The 27,080-nt window shown below is 45.4% G+C and overlaps 1 protein-coding gene across 1 annotated transcript; it reads left to right on the top strand.

Annotated features, from left to right (window-relative positions):
- The first annotated feature begins 5,557 nt into the window (after positions 1-5,557).
- Positions 5,558-26,417, top strand: EMP1 (epithelial membrane protein 1). The gene is made up of 5 exons (XM_074941772.1): positions 5,558-5,816; positions 18,863-18,998; positions 22,101-22,206; positions 22,330-22,470; positions 24,700-26,417. The coding sequence occupies exons 2-5, from the start codon at positions 18,921-18,923 to the stop codon at positions 24,858-24,860; spliced, it is 486 nt and encodes a 161-aa protein (XP_074797873.1). The 5' UTR covers positions 5,558-5,816; positions 18,863-18,920; the 3' UTR covers positions 24,861-26,417.
- Positions 26,418-27,080: the final 663 nt, after the last annotated feature.

Raw genomic sequence — 27,080 nt, 5'->3', positions numbered from 1 at the left:
TATCTTCACTACCACAAGAAGCCTCGATCTGCAACTCCCTGGGAGTCAAAATCTCAATCTGATGCAACTCATAATCTCCCAGTCCAACAATTTCCCAATCTGATGGGCAGGGCCATAATCCCCAGGTCCCATGTTAGCGATTCATAATTACCCAATATTATGCGAGAGCTAGTCTAATCCCTGCACTCAGAGAAGCCATAATTTCCTCAGTCTGCTGTTCTCCTACCTGATGCAAAGACCACAGTCCATTCTAGCCAAGGTCGATGTCTTAAACTGTCCAATCTCAAGTGAAAAAGTCACAGTTCTCCAAGACAAGGTGAGAGGTCAAAATTCCCCAGACCCCAACACCAGAAGAATGGATGTATCATTTTCACATTCTGGGAAGAAAAGTTGTTCTAGTGACTCTGAAAGTGACTGGGGAAGTTAGTTTCTCATCTGGTAAATGGTTTCATGTTGTTTAGAAAGAACACATGTGGGTAAAAGATTTTTGCCATGACTCTGGGCAGGCCATATCATATTACTCTCGAGTAGTGGAGTCAAGAGTGAGTCATTGAAGGTCTTGTCAATAAACGCTTCATATCACACGACGCCAGCCTGAATTCTACAGACATTAGGTACAATTCTCCACAGCACCTAAGCCCCATTTTCAAAAGGTCAATGGGACTTCAGTGCTAAATTACTTTTGAAAATGGGACTTAGGCGGTTTTGAAAATGTTACCTTTCCTATGGTTTGCAGAAATACTTGAGCTTGTTGAGCCAGGGATCATCCCTTTTTGAATGTCTAGAAAACACCTAGTACATCATTGGTACTACCATAAAAAAAGCCAGAACACTGTTGGAGAAAGACAATGAGTTTAATGTTAACTGCTACTACGTCTTTTCATATCCCTCAGCCTGTAAAGCCAGGCTCCCTTAGTAACATGAGTATAACTGCACAGGCCTCAGAGAGAGAGAGAGAGGAAAATTACAACAAATACATCTGTGAAAGCTCTAAACATTATTTACAACAACATAATGCTCCTGTGATATCAAATGCCTGTTACCTGAAAACCTATCAGAGCTTTAAGCAAGTCTCGTGTAACGCCCACTAGAAAACTGGAATTGCCTCCTTTCAAGTGGCATAAATGAAAGTTCCCATTTCTAGCCCTGAAGGGTCATGCATGACAAACACAATTTATCACATGGTTCTGAAATGTATCGTATGCTGCTGCAAATTATCATATCACATGGCGATCCCCAGAATGTGCATATGCATCAACTGTAAAACCTGAAAACAGTGTGTGCAATATTAAAGAACCAGCACTGCCACAAAAGCCTTTCAAAGCCCATTACAAATGACCTACTGCACCTGTTTCTGGCATTTCTAGAACAACTGCTATACTAATTTACATTTTGAACCTTAAAGTTGCTCCCGACTCTACCCACTTCGAGCAATGACAAGTAGAGGTGCAGTGAATTACATGGAGTTCATCTCCTGTTTTGATGACCTCTAACATTTCCCACAGCAGTCTTCCATGGCGTGACAAACTGATTTGTGCATGTGTGCAGCGGAGAGATCAAATACATTAGGACAGTAAGTGACGGAAATTGGATTGGGGTTTAATGTATACATTAGGTGTATTTTTGTCTGAAAGAATTAAAAAAAGAATACACCCAAGTGCTACAATTGCTCCTGTTTAATCTGTATGCTGAGGAGTTCTGATAAATCTAGCATGCTCTTTGGATATACATAGTTCAAACAAACCTTTGCTTTAAGATAAATCCTCATACAGTAACAGCATAGCCCATTGGTTTCTGTAGTCTGGTATCCCACCCTCCAAAAGTGACCAATTCTAGATGCTTCAAAAGGAAGTTGAGCATACTTTTCCCCTCCAGCCCCAGTAATGCTCTTCCCTGGGCAATATAAAATATGGCAGGATAATTATCCAGTTCCTCTCCTGATAATCAATTTCCATTTTTAAATGAGGCTTGACAAACCCTCATTTTTATCCTAGTTAATGTCACTATAAATGCTATTCTTGTTGTATAAACAACTACTTAATATATACCTATGTTAAACTAATATCCTGAAGCAGTGAGTTCCTCCAGTTATTTATGAGTTTAAAGATATTTTCATTTAAAATGATATGCTACCTTTTAACACAGTTAGGAAGAGATAATTTATTTTCTCACTTCCACCCTTCCCACCAGACTAGAAAGACAGACAGATCCATGGACATGTATACCTGGAGAGAAGCTGCCACTTCTCTCATTGGAAATTCAAAGTTCCTGCCTGCACTCAAGAGATCTGGGGTACTAAGCACAATGTGGACTCCCTAGCTTGCCCATAACATCACCATGTGTCCACACACAAGACTGTCCCCAACAGCAGGCTGGGGTTTGCACCACTGTTTGGGTTACGATTGCTGTGAGCAAGGCTAACCAACATGCTACCCACTATTGTGTCTAACTCCATGGGTGCAGTGCCAGTGAAGATGGCAGTCACAGACACAACAACTCCAATGGTACAAACATCCTCAGGGATCGGTTTTGGAACCAATCTTATTTAATCTTTTTATTACTAACCTTGGCAGAAAAAGTGGGAATGTGCTAATAAAGTTTGCGGATGACACAAAGCTGGGAGGTATTGCCAATACAGAGAAGGACCAGGATATCATACAGGAAGATCTGGATGACCTTGTAAACTAGAGTAATAGTAATAGGATGAAATTTAATCATGAAAAATGCAAGGTCACGCATTTAGGGATTAACAACAAGAATTTTTGTTATAAACTGGGGACACATCACTTGGAAGTAACAGAGGAGGAGAAGGACCTCGGAGTATTGGTTGATCACAGGATGACTATGAGCCGCCAATGTGATATGGCCGTGAAAAAAGCTAATGCGGTCTTGGGATGCATCAGGCGATGTATTTCCAGTAGAGATAAGGAGGTGTTAGTACCTTTATACAAGGCACTGGTGAGACCTCAGCCGGAATATTGTGTGCAGTTCTGGTCTCCCATGTGTAAGAAAGATGAATTCAAACTGGAACAGGTACAGAGAAGGACTAGTAGGATGATCCGAGGAATGGAAAACCTGCCTTATGAAAGGAAACTCAAAGAGCGTAGCTTGTTTAGCCTAACCAAAAGAAGGCTGAGAGGAGATATGATTGCTCTCTATAACTATATCAGAGGGATAAATACCACAGAGGGAGAAGAATTATTTAAGCTCAGTACCAATGTGGACACAAGAACAAATGGATATAAACTGGCCATTAGGAAGTTTAGACTTGAAATTAGATGAAGGTTTCTAACCATCAGAGGAGTGAAGTTCTGGAACAGTCTTCCAGGGGAAGCAGTGGGGGCAAAAGACATACCTGGCTTCAAGACTAAGCTTAATAAGTTTATGGAAGGGATGGTATGATGGGATAGCCTATTTTTGGCAATTAATTTATCTTTGACTATTAAAGGTAAATATGCCCAATGGCCTGTGATGGGATGTTAGATGGGGTGGGATCTGAGTTACTACAGAGAATTCTTTCCTGGGTGTCTGGCTGGTGAGTCTTGCCCACATGCTCAGGGTTTAACTGATCACCATATTTGGGGTCGGGAAGGAATTTTCCTCCGGGGCAGATTGGCAGAGGCCCTGGGGGTTTGTCGCCTTCCTTTGCAGCGTGGGGCATGGGTCACTTGCTGGAGGATTCTCTGCACCTTGAAGTCTTTAAACCATGATTTGAGGACTTCAGTAGCTCAATCATAGGTTAGGGGTTTGTTACAGGAGAGGGTGGGTGAGATTCTGTGGCCTGCATTGTGCAGGAGGTCAGACTAGATGATCATAATGGTCCCTTCTGACCTTAAAGTCTATGATTCTATGATCCCTCCCATGACCATCCTTTGGGGCACAGGTCACTGTCTATGTGGCCTGGCTGGTAAAGTTTCTGTACTAACTAGGTGTCAAGATTTCCAGATGGGGAGTAAAGAAGAAACTTCTCCCTGTGGGCAGGTTATTCCATACCTGCCTACTCAGGGATTCTTGAACTTCCCCCTGAAGCAGCTGGTGCTGGACTGGATGAACAGACAGACTGATCTGGTATGGCAATTCGTGTGACTACAATTCCCTTTATCCATACAAAGAGTGCTGTACATACCATAGATCTCTCTGCACACCACTTCGCACCAGCGCCCACTTCTTTGCAGTCGCAGTGTGTTCTAGGCAAGTTGACTCAGCGTTGTGTCTCAGAGACGCCATCATACAAACATCTCGCCAACTGCCCGAAGAGAAAATGAAAACCCCATGCTGAGATGAGCATCACTCACTCTAGTAAACAGCACTGGGAGAACAGGAAAGGGGTAATGGGGCAGTGTCTCCGCCAACAGCCTCTCTGGGGCGGGGAAGAAAATGTACTTTTCACCTCCGCTTTCTGTGACTATTCTAGAGGATGTCACCAAAACAGCCCGGTGAGCTAGGGCCCATTTAGCCTTATGCTGTAGCTGGGGGACAAAACCCTGACTCCACTGAAACCAACGGCAAAATTCCCATTGACTTCAATGGAGCTGAGACTGCACTCGGTGCATGTGAGCAGTTCTCACTCCTGCCAACTACAGCCCAGTTTACGCTGGGTGCTTTGCACTAAAACTAGAGAGGGGACACAGAAAACGCAGCAGTGCCGGACAAAGGGAGTAGTCTGAAAAAGAGCCAGTATGTCTTTTCACCAGCTCAGACCTCGAAAAGCATCTGCTTCCTTTTTATGAGAACACTCCAGTGTCCTCGTCATTAGAGATGGAAAAGCCTTATCGAGTTATCTTGTCTGTCACTGCTCTGCTCTGCAAATGCAGGCTTATTCCCTAAAGCAGAGGATCTCAAACTCTTTCCTAGTAGGGCCACATTTTTAACAAGAGAGCTTGCTATGGATGCCATCTCCTTGCCATTCACCATCACCCAGACCCCTCTCCTTCCCAGTCACAACTATCTAACGGCCCCAAGGCACCTCAGCCATGGGAAAGTGTTCTTGTATTTTTGGATGTCTCTAGTGTGATGAGTGTATTGTTCTCTGAAAACAGTTCCTCACACTGTCTCCTCATTTCAGCTCTCCTTCCGGCCTGCTCTCACCTGGACACAAGGAGGCAAGCCATCCCCATCAGGCGAACAGGTACTCCACTGCTTCAGGGACTGCCGTTCAGTGATCTTGGCTCCATAGTGTATTTCCAAAGGGCTCACCCAGTCCCATTCTGCAGGAATGATCAATATCCCCTTCTCCTGCTCCCTTCGGAAAGGCCCCTTTTCCTGAACGTGATAGAGAGATGTGGTGCTCAGTGACTCACTCAGACATCACCACACCCTACGCAGGGTCATTTATTTGTTTGTTTGAGTGCATCGTATCTTTGACCACATTTGTAACTATAGATTTAAAAAAAAAAATGGTAACCAGAAGTCCGTTTTTGTAAACAGATGTTGTTTGGGTGCCTCCTATTACTCATCTGGATTCGTGTCATTCCTTTTTCCAGGCTGTGGTCTCTGTACTGTGCTCTGAGTCAGTCAGAACTCCACAAGAGATTTCTTTGAGTTGCTGGTTTCCTCCCAGTGACTCTTGACTTGCTGCCAAGCGGGGCGTAGTTTATACATTTTTTTTCTATAAAGTGAGACTGATTAATAGAAACTCCTTTAAAACGTAGGGAAAAGACAACACCCCATCGCACCTCCTGACACAGCAGCAGAGGAAACTTACAACTCTGGCAGGCAGGGCACTCCCTCCACTACAGCTCTGCACATCAAGAAGACAGGACTAAGGCAAAGCAAGCTCCTTCTTCTAAAGGTGCCAGAACCAGCCCCACTCCAGGGTAAGATCTCTTCACAAAATCCTCTGCAACTGCTTTCTCCATTCAGTATCTCCCATTCCTTTGATCTAAAGCTGTCTTTCCCTTTTCCCTTATTTCCATGGTTCTCTATATCTCTGAGTGAGACTCACTAATGGCAGACACTTATGCCTTTATATTGTGCTTTGAAATCCAGCCACAGATAGGGCTGAGGCACCAACAGAAGGCACTACAAGGTCTGACTGCAATTGCACACTGCTTGCTAAGGTAACTCTATTCTTGACTTGAGGGTCTGAGAGACACACAGCGGAACTGTCTGCAGTGTGGAGTAGGGAGATGCCACTTTTTTTTTTTTTTTTTTGCAATGACACATTTGCAAGCTTCGAAGTTCAGTGCAGGTCTCTTCGAAATCAATCCTGCTAATTCAGATGTACACCAGCTCAACTCAGATCAGAAGCTGGCCTTTGGTTTTTTCAGATGTCCCTCATGCTTTTGTGCGTGTGTCAAAGCTCTCCCATTTTATTAGTGGTTTGCAAGTCACTGGTTTAACAAAATAATTAAAACTTAAGTCTTTGATGGCAAAAGGGTTGGCACAGCTCAGATCAGAGCTGGGAGCGTCCTTCTCAGAATCCGAGGTAGTGAGACTGAAGCTGACCAGAAGTTCTAACCAAAGACATATGAACAATGCGATTGCATGTTACGCCTTCTTGGCAGCCAAATCCCTGGGGTTAGGAGTGATGAGAATAAAAGGAAGGCAGACGAGAGAAGTGCTGAAAGCAATAGGAGAGCTACATGAGAAAAGTGGAGGGGATAAATGAGTGGTGGGAGCCTATTGGTGGGAAGTAGAGCATTGCAGAAACTGGCAAATTTCTCACTCAACCCTCCTCCCACACGAAACGCCTTTCCCCAGCAATTCTTTCGTTTCCCCTAAATATATTTCGGATCAGCCCTGCTCCCATTTAATTCTCAGCCTGTCTGCAGGTAGTAGGAGTTTAGCCTGTTGCTGTGCACACTTGCAGCTGTTGCCTTCCACCCAAGGGGCATCTGCATTTCAGTGGTAGGAGAAGTGACCAAGACAGAGAGAGGCTCTAGAGCTCTTACAGAGCCTTCTGGGTGAAAGGCACTTTTGGGAGTGAAAGCAGTTTTTTTGGTATGGTTAATACTAAAATACATTTAGAAGGGCTGGGGGACGAAAACAATGGCTGAGCAGCCTTTTGCTGGAAGGCACTGGTACTCTCTATTAAGGCACTTGTGAGACTCGCTTTGTCCAGGCGTGCCCTATTGCAACATCTCTGTCATGAGGAGAGAGTTTCTTTTTCTGAATACACACAGCGAAGGGCACGGGACGTGATGTGCCTGAGGAGATGGGGCCCAGTTCATCCTTGGGATAGCGCCACTGGCCCATTAGGCGTCACCCTCAGCAATCTGAGATGTTTGCCAAAAAGGGTTTCCAATCTGCCAGACTCACCCTCCTCCTTCCACCCAAACTCTTTGCACAAATACCTGGGAGGTGGGGCGGGTAAGCACTGAGACTGCAAAGAGGTTTTTCCTGTGCTTAAACACAGATTATTTCCCTAGAACATGACAATGCAGAGCAGCCCCGTTCAAAGATACACAACTACGCACCGCTGGAGTGATGGCCCAAAAATAGTGTAATAATGCCACTGCATGCTGTCGTGTCTTGGGGTCATTATTATTACTTCTACGACTGTAACGCCTGGAAACCTTAACCAATATTGGGGGTCCCTGAGTGCTAAGCCCCGGACACACTCAGTGCCTGCCCCAAAGAGCTTGCAGTCTAAACAGACCAAGGGAGGCAGGAAAACAAAAGGGATATTGCCCATGGTCACAGGCAGAGCTAGGACTAGAACCCAGGTCTCCTAAGTGCCAGCCTGGCTGTGCACCCTTTGAACAACAGTGCTTCTTACAGGAGACCATTTTAAGTGAGGGAGGAACGAATCCTGCTTGTTTTACTTGTGGAGGCAGTCCTGTTGGAGACACCTCGGCCTTGATTGTCCTGCAGGCATTTTGTGCAGTTTCTATATGACAGCGGCACGTCAGGTGTGTCTGACTGGGGAACAGCCTGTACCTTTTGTTCATCCAATTTCAAAACTCATAAGGAGGGGGATTGAGCCCCTCCCATGGAAAAACCTGAGGGAAGTGGGCCAGGGATTGTGGGCCCCACAGAGAATCCTCTGGTTCTGGGGGAGTGGGGCACAGTGCCACAGCGGTGGCTGACACCTCCTCTCTCCCTCTCTGGGCAGCGAAAGCTGTGCACAAAAGGCCCTCTCTGCTTGTGTAGCACCCGCAGGGTGCATCTTCGGGGCCTTCAACTCGTTCCATTCTTAAGTGATACAAGGGCATGACAATAAAGTACGGTAGCCGTCTGAAGCCTTGCAGTGGAGCGTGGGCTCTGTCTAGAAAGCTTGAAAACAGACCCAGTTCCAGGAAATGAAAAGTAGCGGATTGGCTGCTTTGGTATTTCGAGAGAGGCCCCCGAGGCAGGGAACTTGGGGGTATGCCGGGACAGCAGCTGGGAGGATGCTTCCCAGCACAGGTAGACAGATGAGCTCTGCTCAAGCTAGCGTGGTACAAAAAGCAGTGTGGCCACAGCAGTAGCTTGGGCCAGCCATGCGGGGGTCCGGCAGGATTGTACTCAGGGGGCTAGGTCGAGCTGCCACCTGTGTTGCTACAGCAACGTGGTTATTTTTAGCGTGCTGGCTTGAACACAGCTCGTGCGTCTGCCTACCCATGCTGGGAAGCCGCCTCCAGCTGCCGTGTAACATACATTTGGCTAAACTGACCCAGCATAGGGGAATTCAGACCTAAAGGTGTCCTTTACTTTGTCCATAAGCCTGCTGTATGACCCCCAGGCAGCACGGCATGGCAGACAGCCAGAACCTTCCTCAATATGTGTGCCTGAATTTCCCCACACTGAAGGCAGGTGATCTCTGCTCTAACACTGCTTCCCCTCCCTCTGCCAGAGGATGTCATGTCAGCTTGAGGCCATGTGTCACACGTCCCCTGTACAATGGCAGATTTCCAATCCTGCCCTGAATTCCCTCTGCCTGCTGGGCAGAAGCTGTCATCACACTGAGCACTGTACCTGGTGTGCAATGCGCTGAGGAACCGGAATGGGCAGCCACATAGGTGGCCCTCCTCCCACGAGATTGGGCAGCACTAACACTTTCTCAACAGTAGACACAGTCGCTTTTATGTCAGTGTCACCTGCCATCTGAACAGTGGCAGAAGAAAGGGCAGGTCCGTGCTCAGAGAATTTCATTCCTACTTCCCTTCTTGCTTCTGTTCTCCAGCAAAAAGGCTAATTAACGTAAGGAGGATCACAGGAACTCGTCTTCCTACTTTCCCAGCATAGCAGCAGCCTGAGAGCAGGAGGGATGAAGGGCGGAGACACTTTGCCTTCTCCAGCCCAAGTGGGGGGTTCACTTCCCATCCCAACATTTGAAGATGGGCGTCCTAATTTTTCAAGGATCTTTCCTGCAAACCAAGTGCTCACAGAGACAAACAAGAGGGCACGGAATGGGTTTGGGGGCGTCTTCTTCCAACATATCACCACCCTGACTGCTCATGTGAAGTTCCCTGCAGGGCACAGAACATTCCAAGACACCTCTTTTCTCAAAATGCTTGCTGCTCCTAGACTACCTTCGGTAGGATGACCAGATGTCCCAATTTTATAGGGACAGTCCCGATTTTTGGGTCTTTTTCTTATATAGGCTCCTATTACCCCTCAGCCCCATCCCGATTTTTCACATTTGCTGTCTGGTCACCTTAACCTTCGGAAGGAGCAGCTGGATGGGACTGCAGTTGCTGGCAGGATTTCTATAAATCTTAGAGGGTTGTTTTGAAAAGTGCCTCAGAGAGTCATGATGTTTAAGGCCAGAAGGGAGCGCTGGATTTAGCCTGACCCCGCCACCGTATATCACCTGCTCACTAAACCTAAAAACAAAATTAGACCAAAATATTACAGTCCACAAGAGTCTAGACTATTGTGTGCCACAGGCAGGGAATAGGAGGGACCCAGGCGCATCAATCCCCAAGGCCCCTGAAATGATTAAGTGAGATCTACTCAGCTACTCCTGGCAAGTGACCCACACCCACATGCCACAGAGGAATGCGAAAAATGCCACAGGTCACTGCCAATCTGACTTGGGGAAAAATCCCTTCCCAACACTACATGTGGAGATCAGTTATACCCTGAGCATGTGATCAACCAACCAAGTGCCTGAGAGAGAGAATGCTTGGTGCCACCTCAGAGGCCTGGGCCACCCTGCCCAGTGTCCCATCTCCAGCCTGGGCCATCCCTGATGCCGAGAGGAAAGAGGCAAAAAACCCCACCCCAAATCCAAAACCCTCCCAGAATACACTGGGGCGGGAGGGTGGGGGTGGTAGGAAAATCCCTTCCTGACCCGTGCTGGAGACCAGCTGAAACCCTGAAGCATGAGCTTTAGAAACATAAGACATAAACGCAACTGCTATAGCAGCCAACATGCAAAATGCTAACTTCCATGATGCACTTGAAAAATCCTCCCCAAAGCTGCAGCCTCATCTACACTGCTCCTGTTGAACAGGTTGCAGCATCACAGCGGAGCAGAGGGCATTCTGAGAGCAGCTTTCCCACTAATGCCAAGTGTGGCCTGCTCTATTCTGTTTCATTTTCATGGTAGAGAAGGCCTTAAGGCCAGGCGAAGAGGATTCAATCTCCTCCGCTCCCCACCCGCCCTGAACCAATCCCCCCTTGAAGGAGGGATCCTGCTTGTCAAGATGAAGTTTGGGGTATAGGATTTACCCACCAAATAGGAAACACAGTGTCTGCAGCAGGGGAGGTAAGAGTCCCACAGTGAGAGTCTAATAACTCAGTCGAAGGGCGTGAACCATGACATTCCTGGGCTACATGCAAAAATCAGTGGACCATGCTTGCTGAAACACGTTGCTTCATTTTGCCGCCAAATCAGTCGGGAGGTTTCCATCATCCAGCTGGCCACCCCTTGTTTTCCTTTCAAGCCACAGTTATAGCTCCTGGGAAGCCATCCTGGTGATTATTTTGGTGCTGTGTGGACACACCTTCTGATTAGAGGGTGCACAAGGCAAGTGCCTTTCCTTCCCCAAATTGCTCGCTCAGGCCAAAGTCTGCTTGGATGTTATTAACTTTGGAGTCCAACATCCAAGCACTTGTCATCACTGAGTAATGTCTGAGCTGTGTCCCTCTTAAGAGATAGACTACGCCTCGTGGAAGGGAGAGTGAGCAATCAGGACAAGGGGCCTGAAGTGCAGAACACTCATGGGTGAGGGATAAAAAAAACACAAGCAGAGCAAGAGTTTGCTAAGGAGTGGCCGCCCTCTTTGGAAATCACACATGTTGCTGAAGTAAGCCATTTTACTGTTAGGATTTTGCACCAAAGACCTAGGAACAGAGCAGTTGCCATGCATCATCAGATGTCAGGAATTCTTTCCCGAGCCTTGTGGAAATCAGTTTACACCCTGTAACAGGAGATCTAATTACCCTTGTGATAAATAACGGTGTGTGCTATTATTGTTTGTAACTCCCAACCCTCTTACAGTCCAATAGGATTTATGACCTCTTGCCGCAGTGAAGAGCCCAGGCTAAGTGCACGTTGCAAAAAGAAGTAATGCACTTTAATTTGCTCTAAACTAACTAGCCATTCATTTCACCATGTCCCCCTTAATCTCATATTATGGGATGACATTACAAAAAAGAGAGCTATTGAACAGTTTGCACTTTAGCCAGCTCAAGCTTTTCTTTGCTGGTTTTCAGACACAACAGCTCTTTGGGGGCACCATGTCTATGCCGGCACATAGGGGGCAGGTTTATTGTTGACACGGTAGGTCAGTGGCTTTCACCCTTTTTTCATCTGCAGACCCCTCCAACGTTTCAAATGGAGGTGCGGGACCCCCTTTGGAAATCTCAGACAGAATCTGCGCACCCGCCCGGGGTCAGCCGACCACACATTGAAAACCGTGGTTCTATGTTACCGACAACCTTTCGCAGACCCCTTAGACATATTCTGTGCAGAAGAAGATTAAGATTTACTGAGGCTCTTGACACAAAGGACATTTGGGCCCCCCCATGCCCTAGAGGCCCAGGGACACCGGAACTGCGGGGAACAGAGGGCCCATGCCCCCGCACTTTTAAAAGTCGGAGGGCCATGCCCGCCCACTTTTTAACATGAGCATAGTAACCTGGGCAGGCGTGGAGCGGGGGTGGCAGGGGCTGTCCACTTCTACCCAGGTTCCAGTGCTCCTGCAGGGGCCCCCAAATTGCCTGGGGCATGTGTTAATCCGCCACTAAGTCTGTGGACCCCCAGGGGTTTACAGATCATTGGTTGAAAACCACTGCTGTAGGGGAAAAGAAGAGGTCGTCTGACCAGGAACCAGGATTCTCTCTTGCTCACTCTCTCAATTCAGTTTCTCTAAAGAAAAGTTTCACAAATATATTCCCTCCTATGTCAGCTCTTTCTTTTCTTTCTTTCTTTCTTTCTTTCTTTCTTGAGGAACAACAATTGGAGCGAAAGGCACAGCAGCAGGGTGCTTTGCTAACCATCCCCCTTCAGTTAAAGGCTACATGGAGTCAGAATAGTGTTCAGGCAGGTTTCATGCTAAGGCTTTTGATAGCAGCGTACTGTATTATAACTTTAAAGGACAGTTTAATGGGCTCATGATTGTAAACCATTTTTTACAATATGTGCACTAACACACACATGCACATGCAGCCAAACTCAGATACACTCAAACAGATAAATATGTGCACACAAAAAAATAAAACAAACACAAACGCGAGCAGGTAAGCTCACAGACATACCCACAGAGAAGATACACGCACATGCAAACACAAGCAGACTCACAGAGACACATGCACAGAAATAAACATGCATACACGCACACACACACACACACACACAGACAAATCACACCCACACACCTACAGCCTCCAGCCCATCGACCAGACACGTCTAAGCATGCTCTTTTTTCTCCCTGTTCCTTTTTATTAATTCACTGCGCGTTCCAGGCCCTCCCAAACATTGTACATTTTTAATTAACCAGTTTTAGGAATAGAAATCCTGAGACTCTTAACATGGCGAGGTGTGTATGCTCCCTCCCTCACTTCCTGAACTCCCCCGAAGTACCAGCATGGAGGGTCTTATAATTACTATTCACTAAGCCACTGAAACATTTCTGTGGCTCCCATTTACTCTAGTTTCCCCTTACCCTCTCCCTGGTCTCTCTCCTTCCCTTTTTAGGCACTCAGCCCCTCCCTTTCTCCCTACAGTAGTTTCCTCCAGCGGAGGCTGTTGGCAGCTTGTTAGACCTCAGGCAGCTCTCTCTTCCCCTCCCTCCTACCAAGAGAGCTTTGGTGTTTCTATTGAGGCTGTCACATGAGTTGGCGCTCCAGGGCTTTTCTTCCTGAGAAAATGCCAATTTCTCAGTGCTTCCCTTCAGTGCTGAGAGGTTCACTCACTCTCAAATGAATCATAGACATCACAGAGGAAAAACCCTGTCAGATCATCTTTTCCAGTCTTCCTAGTGCAGGACTGTTCCCTACAGTTGTTCTCCAGGGCTTTGTCCAGTCCAGTTATAAGTGACTCAAGCGATGAGTCTTCCACCACTTCCCTTGTGAGACTACTCCACAACATAACAGTCCTCACTCACTACTAGAAAATGTTTCCTGATCCCCAGCCAAAACATTCTGTTTGCTGAATTTCAGCCCATTACTCTCAGCTATATCCCCTTGGGCTACCCTGTGCAATTCCTCTCTTTCCTTTACGTTTACACCCATCAGATACTTGGTGGTGGTTGGCATATCCCCGCTAGTTATTGTAAAAACCAAGCTGTGCACCTAGTAAGGCCTTTTAATCCCACCCCTTAAATCAAAGACTCCAAAAGCACATGTACACACGCACAGACCCCCAAGAGCTCTCTCTGCAGGGAGATCTGACAAATTCCCCCCAGCTTTATAAAAGGCACCTACTTTGCAAACTGAGTCAGGCTGGTGAATCAAGAGCAGAAGCTACCAAGGCTTTGTACCATGCTGCCTGCGCATAATGACACACAGACCCTGTGTCAGCAGGGCCTCTGGCCTCACTTGGGTCTGAAACGAGAAGCAGACCATAGGGGAAAATGGGATGTTTCACCTTTGTAATCTGTAGGGCCACCAACTCTCTGGTATTGGTTCTGTGGGAAAAACAATCATGTCACAATGGCAGGAGGATCTTTGCATCTTTGTATTATGACAATTGAGTCCATCCATTGTGAGACAGCAGGCTCGCATCACAGGGCCTGACAAAACTGTGATGGCCCCTGGCGTGCTCAGAGAATGTATCTATGGAAGGCAAGCCTGTGGAACAGTTCTACGAATTTGTGATAGGTGACGCATTGTCCTGAGCCACTTGGTCGTGATGATACCATAAGTAGCATTGCCCATTGCAGGTTTGCTTTATTGCCCTGGTGATTTGCTGGTGCCAGAGCTATTAGTTTGTACCAGCTGTAGCGTGGCACATCCAGTATTTTTCTCTTCTGCTGTAGCCTTCATACTCTTCACCTTCAAGCTCAGTGGTTTGAGCATTGGTCTGCTAAACCCAGGGTTGTGAGTTCTATCCTTGAGGGGGCCATTTGGGATCTGGGGCAAAAATTGGGGATTGGCCCTTCTTTGAGCAGGGGGTTGGACTAGATGACCTCCTGAGGTCCCTTCCAGCCCTGGTATTCTATGATTCTATGATCCTGGCCCTAATTAGGGCCATTGGCTCTGTTATCTGTCCTGCTGGTCTGCACTAATTCTAAGGTGGCAACTAGCACAGGTTGAAAATTTTCCATCCAAACTATTTTGCTAGAAAGTTGGGTTTGAACTAAATGATTTTTCCCCCCTGAAAAGTATATGCTCTCTGTAGATGACTTTTTGCGGGTGGGGATATGGGGGGGGGGGAATCGAATATAGTGGTCTTCCTGCCTTCAACTGTAGTGTAGCAGTGCTGCATGCTATGAACCAACCACTGTGTTCTCCCCAGAAGAAGCTGCATTCCAGCAGATGGATGGACAGTGTTTGTAAAAGCAATTTAGGATCCTTCATGATGACAAGCGCGATAGGAACGTAAGCTGTTGTTCTTCATTATTAGCACTCCTGTGCCTTGACAGCATTCTCTCCAACCATGATCTCAGGGGGAACCGGGGAAGAGTGGGAGAATCTCAAGCTACCATCACCAGTACTAAGTCTCTCTTCCATTTCAAGCCATCCAAGGTGAATACCAGGCAGATGAGTTCACGTCCTCTCCTCTCCTCACGTCTGCCATCTTTCAGTAACTGTTCTACCCATTCACCTTGGCCAAGGAACTGATTTCCCATCATAAAGGTCCGCAGGAGGCTGCCACAGGGCTTACTGAGCATTCCACAGGCCCTGGTTCCTGGACATGACACCTACCTGGCTTGCGAGATGCAGACCTGGAAAGGACAGGCTACACTGAGCAATTGCAGGGTTAAGTAACTGCAGGTTTGCATTCTTTGGAGTGAGTCAATGGAAAAACTGGCAACTCCAGGATGGTTGGGATTGAACTACAGTCCAATAAAAGCCTGATAAACTCCAATTCCAGCTACAGCTAGATTGAGGAAAGGAGGAGAAAGGATATGCACCCGACATGTGCTGCTGCTCTAGCAATGTGACCCCACCCGGCTAATGAGAACATATGCCTCACTCCTGCAGAACCACCAAGGCACTTTCTATTGTGCTTTAATGAGAAGAAAAGCACATGTAGCCCAGTCAGAAATGGAAAAGACCAATTATCTTGCTCTCCCCTATCCCTGAGTTTACATGGGATTATTATCTATTGTGTATTCAGTGGGCAAAAGCGTCAATGAACGGAGAGGGTGGTCATGCTTTTCCTCAGAAAGACTCAAAGCTACGAATGGATATCCCCTGAGGAGCTCACGTTAGGTAGCATGCATAGTGAGAGTGGCCATGGGAATTAGTAATGCCAAAAGTGACCTAACTAGGGCTGATCTTGGGCAGCATGCTAGATGTGAGTAGAACTGATCAGAAAAAGAAAATTCACAGCAAACAAAAAACAAAAATTCCAAAATCAATTTATGTTTGGTTGTTTTATTGGTGGTGGTTTTTGGGGGGTTGGTTTGGTTTGGTTGGTTGGTTTTTTAAAAATTTTGGGTGGAACATTTTTATAACAGAAAGGTACATTTCAGTTATTTTCTATTTTCATAAATAAAGAAACATTTAAAAATGAATGTTCTGGTCAGCTTGGTCAGGCGAGGATTTTTAAAAATCATTTCTGTTTTTTTTTAAAAAATGTCCATTAACAATTATAAATTTAAAAAACATTTTCCCCCCAAATATTTTAATTTTTTAACATGGCATTTTCCAATGCAAAATGTTTTCTGTTTGAAAAAAATGTGAAGACCTCGAGTTATGAGCTTCCTATGTGATATGGTGGTAAAGAAAGCCAATGTGGTTTGGGTGACCGTACACAGAGACCTCTCCTCAGGGAGCAGGGAAGCTATGATTTCTCACAGCCTATATGCACGGGTGAGTCCATGTTCTCTTTAGTCAACTCAGTTTCAGAACCAAAGCACAGGGGATTCAGATGACAGATTATTAAAGGTGCTGGAGGAATCCACTTGGAGCCTGGTTTCAGCAACAGAAGTGCTGAACACCCAAAAGCAGCCACAGCAGTCAGTGAGAGGTGTGAGTGCTCCTCACCTCTGAAAATCCTGAAGTATAAGGAGTTTTCTAGGGTAATCCAAGGGATAAAAGCAAGCCAGGACAAAGAGACGCAGAATATCAGGACCCATTTTCTACTAGTCAGATCTGTTAGGCCGTGGAAGAACTTCCCAAGAGAAGAGGTGGAAGCCTCATTGGTTGAGACCTTGCAAACTGGACAGGACAAAGCACAGATATTTACAGTGAAGAACAATCCTGCATGGCACAGAGGTCACTTCTTTCTCCACTTTCCGTAATTCTGGGAATTCCTCTTGGTTATTAACTAGTGCTCGTTTTGGACAAATAGTAAGCAAGTGGGAAAGCTTGGCAGCCCCACAAGGTGTGGGAAAATAGTATTTGAACTGCGATGATACAACCCAGTAATCTCTAAAATCAGCTCTGACACACACAAGGCTTCAGTTAGGCAAAAGGGAAGGAGGGGGAAGGTGGAGTAAATGAGTAACATATGCCATTTGGGTGACTCTACAAAGCCTTTCTGTATGACAGACATCAGTACAAATGATAACTGCAGTATTATATTGCATTGTCACTGCTCCTCATCCAGAAAGCTACAGCTGGATTCCTTGCCTGACTCACCTGGCCCAGAACAGCTGCAAATATAAAGCAGGTGTTTGACACTGCTGTCACCTAGCAATGAGAGGGAGGGCAGGAAATTAACTTAGCCCCTTTGTTTAACCCCTTATATTTTCAGGAGCAGTCTTCTCCTGGACGGAGAAGATAGACTAAAGGACCCAACAGGCCTTTGCTGTCTCTAATTTCTGTTTCAGAGTAGCAGCCGTGTTAGTCTGTATTTGCAAAAAGAAAAGGAGTACTTGTGGCACCTTAGAGACTAACCAATTTATTTGAGCATAAGCTTTCGTGAGCTACAGCTCACTTCATCGGATGCATCCGATGAAGTGAGCTGTAGCTCACGAAAGCTTATGCTCAAATAAATTGGTTAGTCTCTAAGGTGCCACAAGTACTCCTTTTTTCTCATTTCTGTGACTCTAATTACAAAATACTGATAAGCATCCTGCCAGTAGGTGAGATTTGAAAACCTAATGCTTTCCACTTGCCACTTCTGTGCAGGGGGCGTGAATCTGTTGTCAATATCAGGCCTCTGGCTCCCGAGATTTCATAATTGCAGAAAAGAAAACAGTACCCTTGGTTAAATGGCACCATCAGAACCTGCCAAGGCTAGTTCCTAAAATCTCACTTCTCTTTAAATTAAATATTCATCAGTGACAAGGAACACCACACGAATTCAAGTCCTGCTGCACGTAGGGCAATAATGCAAAGGAATCAGATGCATTACTCGTGAAGGGTGTCTTAATGCAGTAATATGCTGAGCAGATTTCCTTCAATTTACAAGGAAATCACGAGTAGTCCTCACTACAAACCAATGCTTGGGATTTTTTTTTTTTATGGAAACTGCAACAATTTCCATTTTAGGAATAAAGGATCTGAGCAAAGCATTGACTCCAGGTCTTCTTCTTAGTGTATGTGCAATGTGCCTCAGGTGGCACATGACCAGGATTCATCATTGAATTTGGTCCACTGGTTGGATCATTAGCTTCCCCGGCCTGGGCCAGGTACTCACAGCGACCGCAACATGAATGCTGATCCATGCCCCGCAATGACTCCAGTTATCCCATCTTCCACCATACCCGATCCAACCATTGAGCCACTAAGTACAGTAGCCTATTTTCTCCCCCTCTAGAACAGCCCAGTGATTCATCTATGCTGGTATTCTCTCTTAACATAACGGATCAGACCACCGGCCTGCTTCGTCCTGTAGTCCACTCCAACAGTGCCCAATACCTGACATGTCAGAGGAAGACAAATCTCCACCCCAGCCGACTCATGATACACCCGACCAACTGGATAACACTGTATTGTCAGGTGGGGGGATGAGTAAAAGGAAATCCTTCCTGACGTCCACGGCCCCAGTGGGCAAGTAGCTCAATTTCCTGGCATGTGGGACTGGAGTATATCACTTTACCCTTCACAGCACCTAACCTTATTCATGGTCAGACATATATTCAGCCTATTTTTAAAAACTACCCACAGTATCTTCAAAACCCTGCATTGCATTTCCTGTAAGACTGGCTACAGTGGCTACAGCTTCTCTCTAACTACTCTGAGTGATTTGCTGGGATGTGGGGGGTGTTGCCGGTATTTTTAGAAGTAATTTTTCAGCACTAGGCCAATGTTTCTGGGGTGGGTTTTGAACAAACCTGGTTACTTTCTTGCATGTAAATACTGGTTTATTGCAACAAAGTTCTTGGTTCCAGCACCCACCTTTATTTTCTTCTCCACTACTTTTTTCCCTCAGAATCATCTGTATTTGAGACCTTCCCCCGCACCGCACACACACAGACTAAGAAGCCAAGATGTTGGTGCTATTGGCTGGTATTTTTGTGGTCCACATTGCCACTGTGGTCATGCTGTTTGTATCCACCATTGCCAACGTAAGTAATTCTGCTTCTGAACAAGACTGTGTTGTTGTAGCCATGTCGATCTCTGTGTAAGCGCGAAAGCTTGTCTCTCTCACTAACGGACGCTGAAGATATTACCTCACCCATTTTGTCTCTCTAAACAAGACAAGCAGCAGACACTGAACGCTCAACCCTTCCACAGTTATAACCCCACATACCATTGAAAGGTTCCGCTGTAGGAATGCCAGTCTATAGAGCTTGGGAGTAGGGCACCCTCTTTCAGTGAACAATAATGTGCAAAGGCGCTGTTCAGAAAACATAACGAGCCTGATGCACTGCTCTGTGACTCCAATTTTAAGCTGGGGTAACTCCCTTGAAATAAATGGATCTCTGAAAAAAAATCAAGCCTCTTTAATTTAAATGCCACCCTGAGAACAGAAAACTTCCTTGTCCTGAACTCAAACAAACACAGGCAGCCTCACAGTGATGTTTCCACTCCCATAACTTTGTAGTAGGAACCACCGGTACACGCCCCATTCAAGAACTATTTGAGCAAGTGAGATTAATGGAGGATAGTTTTGAGCTGAAATTTATCATCCCATCTGCCAGACAGTCTCATTAAATGGCATCTCATTTAAAAGAAAAAACAAAGAGCATTTGGATAATATGTTATCTGATTGGCTGAATCAGTTTTAGATTCTTCCGGACACATTAGTGCCACCCAAGTCCAAGGAATAGGTATAGTAAGTTGGTTAAATTCTGCCCTCAGATACCTTCATGCAATGTCACTGAAGTCAGCGAGGCTGTGTGAATATCACAGGGGGCATATTTTCTCACATGCTCGCAGATCATTGATCTCCTGTGACATTAAAATCATAAGTCAAAATTAAGAGAGTATCACAAAACCTGGGAGAAAAGATTTGTTATATAACACATGCAATTCATCTTCTGCCAGGCTGGAAGGAATTGGCTGCAGAAGGTTCATACACTGAAAATTCCCCAGATTCCTCAGAGCATGTGATCCAAGAGCACATACATACAACACAAAAAGGCCAAGTGTTGCTGGGGACTCCTGACTGTAAATTGTTGGGCCAATGGCCAAGTAACTCACAGCAGTGTGAATACCAAAAGATTTGCAGGGGAGAGTTTCTTGAGCTGGAAAGAGCTGATAAAAATCCCACTCGGTGTCAAGATGCTGCTGTCTAGGTATTTATTCCCAACAACATGCTCTTGCTCACCAAGTCAAAAAGGAAAACCAACAATTCTTATCGGAGTGAAGATAAAAGGCTTGTTAAGGAACAAATGCTGTCACATCCGTGCAAACCAGTGGTACATTATGTTCCATATTCTGCCATAACAGCAGAAACCAATTCTTCATCTAGCCAAGCAGCCTACTGGGAAAGCCTACTGCTCCATCTTGTTGGGTATACTGTCTCCAATAATTGTTCCTTCATTGTTCAAAAGAAAGCACAAACTCCATATTGGAACTCAGTGTGCAATCTTGTGCCACAAGCAGAAATTTCTTCCTGATACCGCCAGCTAAAGAGCTTAGATGCTGAAGGAAGCGTATGCCCCCCTCCCTTAGTAATTGTATCCTTTCCAGTGCCACTGCAGATTGTTATTTATATAGCGTTAACACCTAGAGGCCTCAGCAAGGTTGGGCCTTGCTGCACTAGGCCCTGTACAGACATATAGTAAAATGACAGCCCCCCGCCCCAAAAGCTTATAAAGACAGATGCTATTTTTAGTTGGACAAATGGTCTTGTTTGTATACTATACTCCAAAATGAATCCCTCCTCCCTAGTCCTCTTTACAGCAGAAGGGAGGCAAAGGGGCAGGCCAACATCTTTCTAGTGGCCAGCCCAGCTCCATTTTAAACTTCATAGAAATACACATGAAGAACTCTCCTGTCTTTCAGAGACTCCACCTGCACAAGCAGCAATGCAAAAATTTGGAGCAGTTCCTGTGCCTTAGTTTATGCTGCCCCCTTGTGGCAGCCTCTGTCTGAAAATTATTCAACAGCCTCCAAATCACATTTAAGGGGCTGCCTTGAAACCCGACAACAGGAGACAAGAATTAGAACTAAAATGCTCAAGAAACCCGAGTGAACTCTCAGTTTATCCTGCACTCTGATGGTCTAGAGAAGTCTGGCACAGCAGACCTAGATGGGAATAGACTGCCCCGCCTAGTAGATTTTCGAGACAAAGAACTACAGCCAAAAGAGGGGCTAGGAGCTCTAATGAGAGGCTATTGCACACATTTTAAAAATTGTGCAAACATGTATTCAGAGTGTAGAGCCCCCCAAAGGAGGTCACCATAACAATGACAAACTCAAAGCTTCAGCTTTACTGTGACACTCCTGCCACATCATGGCTTCCAGCTAATTGCCACCTTCAGTCGCGGAGTGTCCACACATTCTGATTCACATAGGACACCTCCATTTGTGAGTGTGGTGTCCTGCACGCCCCATTTGCAGGACATTGAAACTGCTTTCAAATGCTTTCAAAGCCAACACAGCAGCGCGTGTCTAAGCACCCACAGTGCAGATGACCAACTGGAAAAGGCTGTGCACAAAAGGGGTAAAAAGAGTCCTCCTTTGTCCTCTGCCGACAATCTTTTTGTACCCCCAAAGCGTATGTGTTTTATTCTTATTATCTTAGCTGCCTTAGCTAAAAATACTGACCAGTGTCTATGAAATTATCCAGTCCTTTTCAAAATTCATCCAGTATTCCTCCAGTGACCTCGTGTGACTGAGAGTTCCACCAGTTTAGTATTTCAATTTTCTATTTGTTCTAAGTGTACTGCCCTTTAATGTAAATGAGTGGCCCCTTATTGTCACTTTACAGGGCAGGACAAAAAGGAACCTAAGAGCAATTTTCACTATATTTTGTAATTGAGTTCCCCACCACCACCAACTCTTCTATCTAGACTAAATATCTCAAGTCTTTCAAATCTCTTATCCCAGACAACTTTAGATCTTTGTGAGTTCCATGCACATGGTGAAGGTTTTATCTCTACACAAGCTTCCAGCAATCATTGTCCCTCTTAGGCCCAGATCAGCTGAGAGGCTGGAGCAATCATTGTCAGAATGGTCAAGAGCAACAACATTGCCACGACTGTTTTGTTCCATTTCAGGTCTGGATGGCAGGTACCTCTCCCAGGGGAGCAAACTCAACAGGACTCTGGCTAAACTGCATTGCTGGGAAATGCACTCAGATTACATTTCCTGAAGGGGATATGCGTAAGAGACATTTTTTTTAGGTCTTGATACGACCTGTATAGTTTGAAGGATTACAGTACGTTGTGATATTGATAGTGTCTTAACATACTTTTTCCCCTCCCCCCACCGCCTCTGTATTGCCAGCTTCCCTCAAAGCAGTGCAAGCCTTCATGATCCTGGCTATCATCTTCTCCTTTGTCTCATTGGTCATGTTTGTGGTGCAGCTCTTCACCATGGAGAAAGGGAAACGCTTCTATATCACTGGAGCCAGCATGCTGATTTGCTGTAAGTCTAGTCTCTCTGCAGCAGGATGCTAAAAGGTTTAAACATGTGTGTGTGCGCGCATGTAACACACACCCCTTTCCCTCCCCCTCCCCTATGCAGCAGCTAGCGGAGCCACCAGTCAAGTGACCTTGGAGGCCAGGCGAGCTGTGAGTTGCACCCCACGGGGAGAGGCAGGAGCAACAGCTGGGCCCTGCAGGGAGGGGGCGCTGCTTTTTGGGAGGGGAGACTGAGGATAAGGGGGAGGCCATGACTCAAGCTGTTTGAGGTCATCTGAACCTTAAATTGCACCTCCCTACTATCAACATATACAGCTTTGGGGGGGGGGCAGAAGGGAATGCCCCCCATAACTTCCCCAAAGTTGGCCCATGCTTATAGAGCTGGTTGAAAAGTGTCCATCAAAATTTTTTTCCACAAAAAATGGCTGTTTCCTAAAAGGAATTTTTTGTTGAATGTTTTCATTTGAAGCTTTCCAGTGTTATTCTGAAGAACTGAAAATCAAAACGTTTTTAGTAAAAAAAAATTCAATTTTAAAAAAACTGATTTTGGGGGCTGAGGGAAGGAACCAAAACATTTTCTGTTTTTCATTAAAAAAAAAAAAAAAACAGAAAATTTCCATTAATATTTTTGAAAAAAAAATCAAAATGATTAAATGTCTTTTGGAAATACTTACCATTTTCAAACTAGCTCTTATACACACACACACACACAAATCTATTAGTGCAACCATCCCCACTGCTGCACCAGTGGAATTCCATTGGAATAAATGGAAGATGCAAGCATACACCTGCTGGAATGGTTTTGTCCATTGTCTGTAAAGTGCTTTGGTATCCCTCCCTCTGGATTCAATGGGCCCTATCAAAGTGTCTGAAGATTTTATCATTGACTCCACCATGGGACGGGTTGTTCTTCACAGCATAAACCAAACAGTCCCAGAGCATCTTGCTCCACCACACAGTGGATCTGATGTAAAATTCAAAATGGCTGTTTCAGGACAGCAGTCACTGCTTTTGTTATTCACAACGTATGGTCTTGAACACAACAGGGTCTTTCCAAGAAAGAACAGGGATCGCCGATAATGTTTTCAAACTGTCAACACCATCAGGCAGTGAGAGAAGAAGTCCTCTTGTCCTGCTCTGCCCATCCTAATTACTATTGCCATTTTGAGAAGGAGGGCATCAGACATTTACCTAAAGGTTAGATGTATGAGGCAATTTAATTCTCCACTTCAGATTACAGTTTGGTTTATTGCTCCAGGCAGTTATCCATACCAGCCCCCATCTACCGTGTGTGAATCGTAAACAGAAGGTGATCTCACCCAAACCCATTAAAGTAATGGGAGATTCTTCATTGACTTCATTGCCTTTGGATCAGACTCTGACTATATGAAAGAGGGAGAGTACAAGTCAAATATAATAGCGTTTAATTCTCCAGAGCTCCCCACTGGTTACGAATAGATTCCCAATATGAGCGCTGCTCTTGGGGTCCAAGGGTAGATACAGATCACAGTCTTCAATTGGAAGTCCTTATTGGAAGGGAGGAAGGGGGAAAGGAAATGTGTTTAGAGGAAGCAGGTTGTTTGACTTGTTATTGGTTTTACACCTGAGAGTGACTAGAACAGTCAGTCAATAAAGGATCATTGTCAAGGTTGGCAAGCCCAAAAATGCCATCCACTTCCCCCCACTTCAATCTGTCTTCAGTGCATGCAATATGTTTATGTGGTTTTGTAATTAAATATATATATATATATATATGAAAAGCCTGTGCCAGTAGCCTCAGTGCTCATGAAAAACCCTACAACAGCAAACCCCAGTGTTAATGTACGAGCACACAACAAACAAGTGTGCGCAGCCCCACTCGTGAGTGATCTGCCCAAATGCACACTAGCGTGTACAGCTTCAGTACTTGTAAGGGAGCCGACACTAACACACCAGAATCTAAATTTGTGTACCATTCCCGACAACTCTGGAATCTGAATAGCTCCAGTATGCAACCGTGGCCTATCTCCTTCCAGTAACAAACCAGGACATACTGACCCGGTGCTCACAAGAAACCCTGTGATAAAAAATTAGCATAAAGTGCTCAGTGCTCATGAGCAGCCCTACAACAATAAATGGGACATCAGCTTCATAGAGCACATGCCACAATATCACTGCAGTACCTGAGATGTCCTGCAAAGATTAAAGTTTTCCAACATCTTCCAATTCTTTCTTCCCTCTCCTCCCCCTACAGGGCTGTTCATTTTGATTGCAGTCTCCATCTACACAGCCCGATTCCCACACTACTTCACAGAGCCTCAAGACCATCATGGCTACTCCTTCATATTGGCCTGGATCTGCTTTTGCTTCAGCTTCATCATTGGCGTCCTCTACCTTGTCCTTAGAAAGAAATAAGGAGTAAAAGGGTTGGGGGAGGGTTAGAAATTGGGGATGGGGAGGATGAGGAGTCATTCAGCTGGAAGAACCGTTTGGCCAATAACACAAAAAAACACCCACCATAAATGAATCCACCAAAGAGTGAGAAACAGCTCCTCCAATCCATCCAGCACCTCCTTGATCCTTGGGCCCTAAAGTTACAGACGAACCACCTCGTCACCGGACTCTGCTCTCCTTCCTCGCAAAGTCAGGCTGTGCCTTCAGGAACCCCCAGACTCGACATCAGCGACTCGGCGGCACCTCAAGGAAATGAGCGCTGCGTCCTACTTCCTCCCCTCTCTCCTCCCTATGTCTCTTTAGCCTGCATTGTGTGTGGGGTAGTGAGGGATAAGACTTTTTGCCCCGGAGAACAATGGGACAGGCCTTCTGTTACATTTTTAGAAGCGTTAAAGACATTAGATCTGGAAACAGCCCAACTAGACTAAATTCAAGCTTTTAAAAACATCATAACTACAAATTCATTGCCATCCTGTTTCCTACTTTAGAAAGAGACTAATTCCCATGAATAAATTGGAGAGTGAGGTGGAGGGAGAGAGGGAAGCATATAAGAATGGAGGGGAGGAGCCAGGGAAGGAAGGAGGCAGGCAATGATCCTAGTAACAGAGGATGCAGTTATAACTCAGTGGTACATACCCCAGAGAGTCATCTGGGGGTGTTTCTCCACTATAGTTGGCTGTGTAGCTCTCTAACACAGCAGCATAATGAAGATCTCAGGAAGTCCCTATGAAGCCATAAACAGGCAGATTTTTGATGCATGTGCTCTATAAGCCATGGGACTGAAGGGACTTTGCAATCTGATCACTGAGGCAGCCTGCTTAGGCTTGTGGGAGCTCACCGTTGAAACACTGAATTAGGTTTTTATAACTGCCTGTAGTTAATAGATTTTCCCCCCTCCTTGGAAAAACAGCACAGGATGGGGCATTAATCACTGACCCCACAGTGACATTGTCAGTCACCTCAAACTAAAAAGACATTTGATGGCAGAAGAAATAAGGCCTAGTAGTTAGAGTGGAAAAAATCTGAGAGTTAGGAATCCAGCATTCTGTTCCCAACTCTGTCACTTAACCTATTTGTGCCTATATTCTTCCATTTGTAAAATTATATTCATTATACCTACCTCCCAGGGGTGCTGAGAGGCTTTGTTAATTAATGCCTATACAATGAAATCCCCACACGAAAGGCTGTATGGAAAAAAATAGCATTGTCATGTCATAATTGCAGGACTAGAGTTACTGTCTGCATCAGAGTATCCAATCCAAACATTTCTGTCCCTTTGAAAAGCTTAAATAGCAAGTGGAGATTGTTAGTGGTAAGAGGTCAGGACTCACTGTGGTTAGGCCCACAAACTAAAGTTAGGTGGCAACAAAAAATTCATGGGTGCAGGGGTAGCATGAACAGTATTTTCTCTCATACTTTCTCTGTTACAGTCTCTTTCCATATAGACTTTGTTAATTCGGTAGACATATTCTAGTACTGTACTTTGCTGTTTCTTTGACAGAGTGAGTGTTTATTTCTATACAGTCATTGTAAATATTTTGATACAAATGTTTCTAGCTTTAGGGATACAAAATACAATTTATTTCCCTTTATTTTACACATTTTTGCCTTTTTTAAAAAAAGTATTTAAGACTGTGAATGAAGGTGTTGCTCTTCCCACCAAACCAAAGCTCACTCTGCTATGATGCTGCCATACTACTACATGGCTGCTGGTACAGATGATAGGATTTCCCTTTGGGTGTGAGCCAGGCTATTGTTTCAGGTTTTCTGCAACTCAGGCAAACGCCATTGCACTTGGCTATGCTAGGTTCCCATTTTCAAGCTTTCTTCACAACCATGAGAACTAGAAACTTGGTTGTACCAAAGCTGAGATTCTGATACAGTCCCATGGCTCCAGAAGCTCAGGCCCAAGGCAGGAGCCCATAGTGTCTGTGCCTCAGTCTCACTCTGGGCATGAGTAGGACCCAGTTCCAACATCAGCATCGTAAAGATTTACTGTGTACATCTTTATTTGGGAGATGCGCAAGATGACTGACTGGAACCTTTTTTCCACCTTCAGCTTCTATGATTTAATGCCTGGACAGGTCTAGAACGTGAGATCAGAACTCAAGTGCCAATGGCATTTCCTGGCCTCAGCAAACCTGGGATGTGATTTTCTGAGGTGCTAAGCATCCTTTGCTC

Source organism: Natator depressus, chromosome 1, assembly GCF_965152275.1.
Source record: "Natator depressus isolate rNatDep1 chromosome 1, rNatDep2.hap1, whole genome shotgun sequence".
Lineage (NCBI taxonomy): Eukaryota > Metazoa > Chordata > Testudines > Cheloniidae > Natator > Natator depressus.
This window is presented reverse-complemented; position numbering and strand designations above follow the sequence as displayed.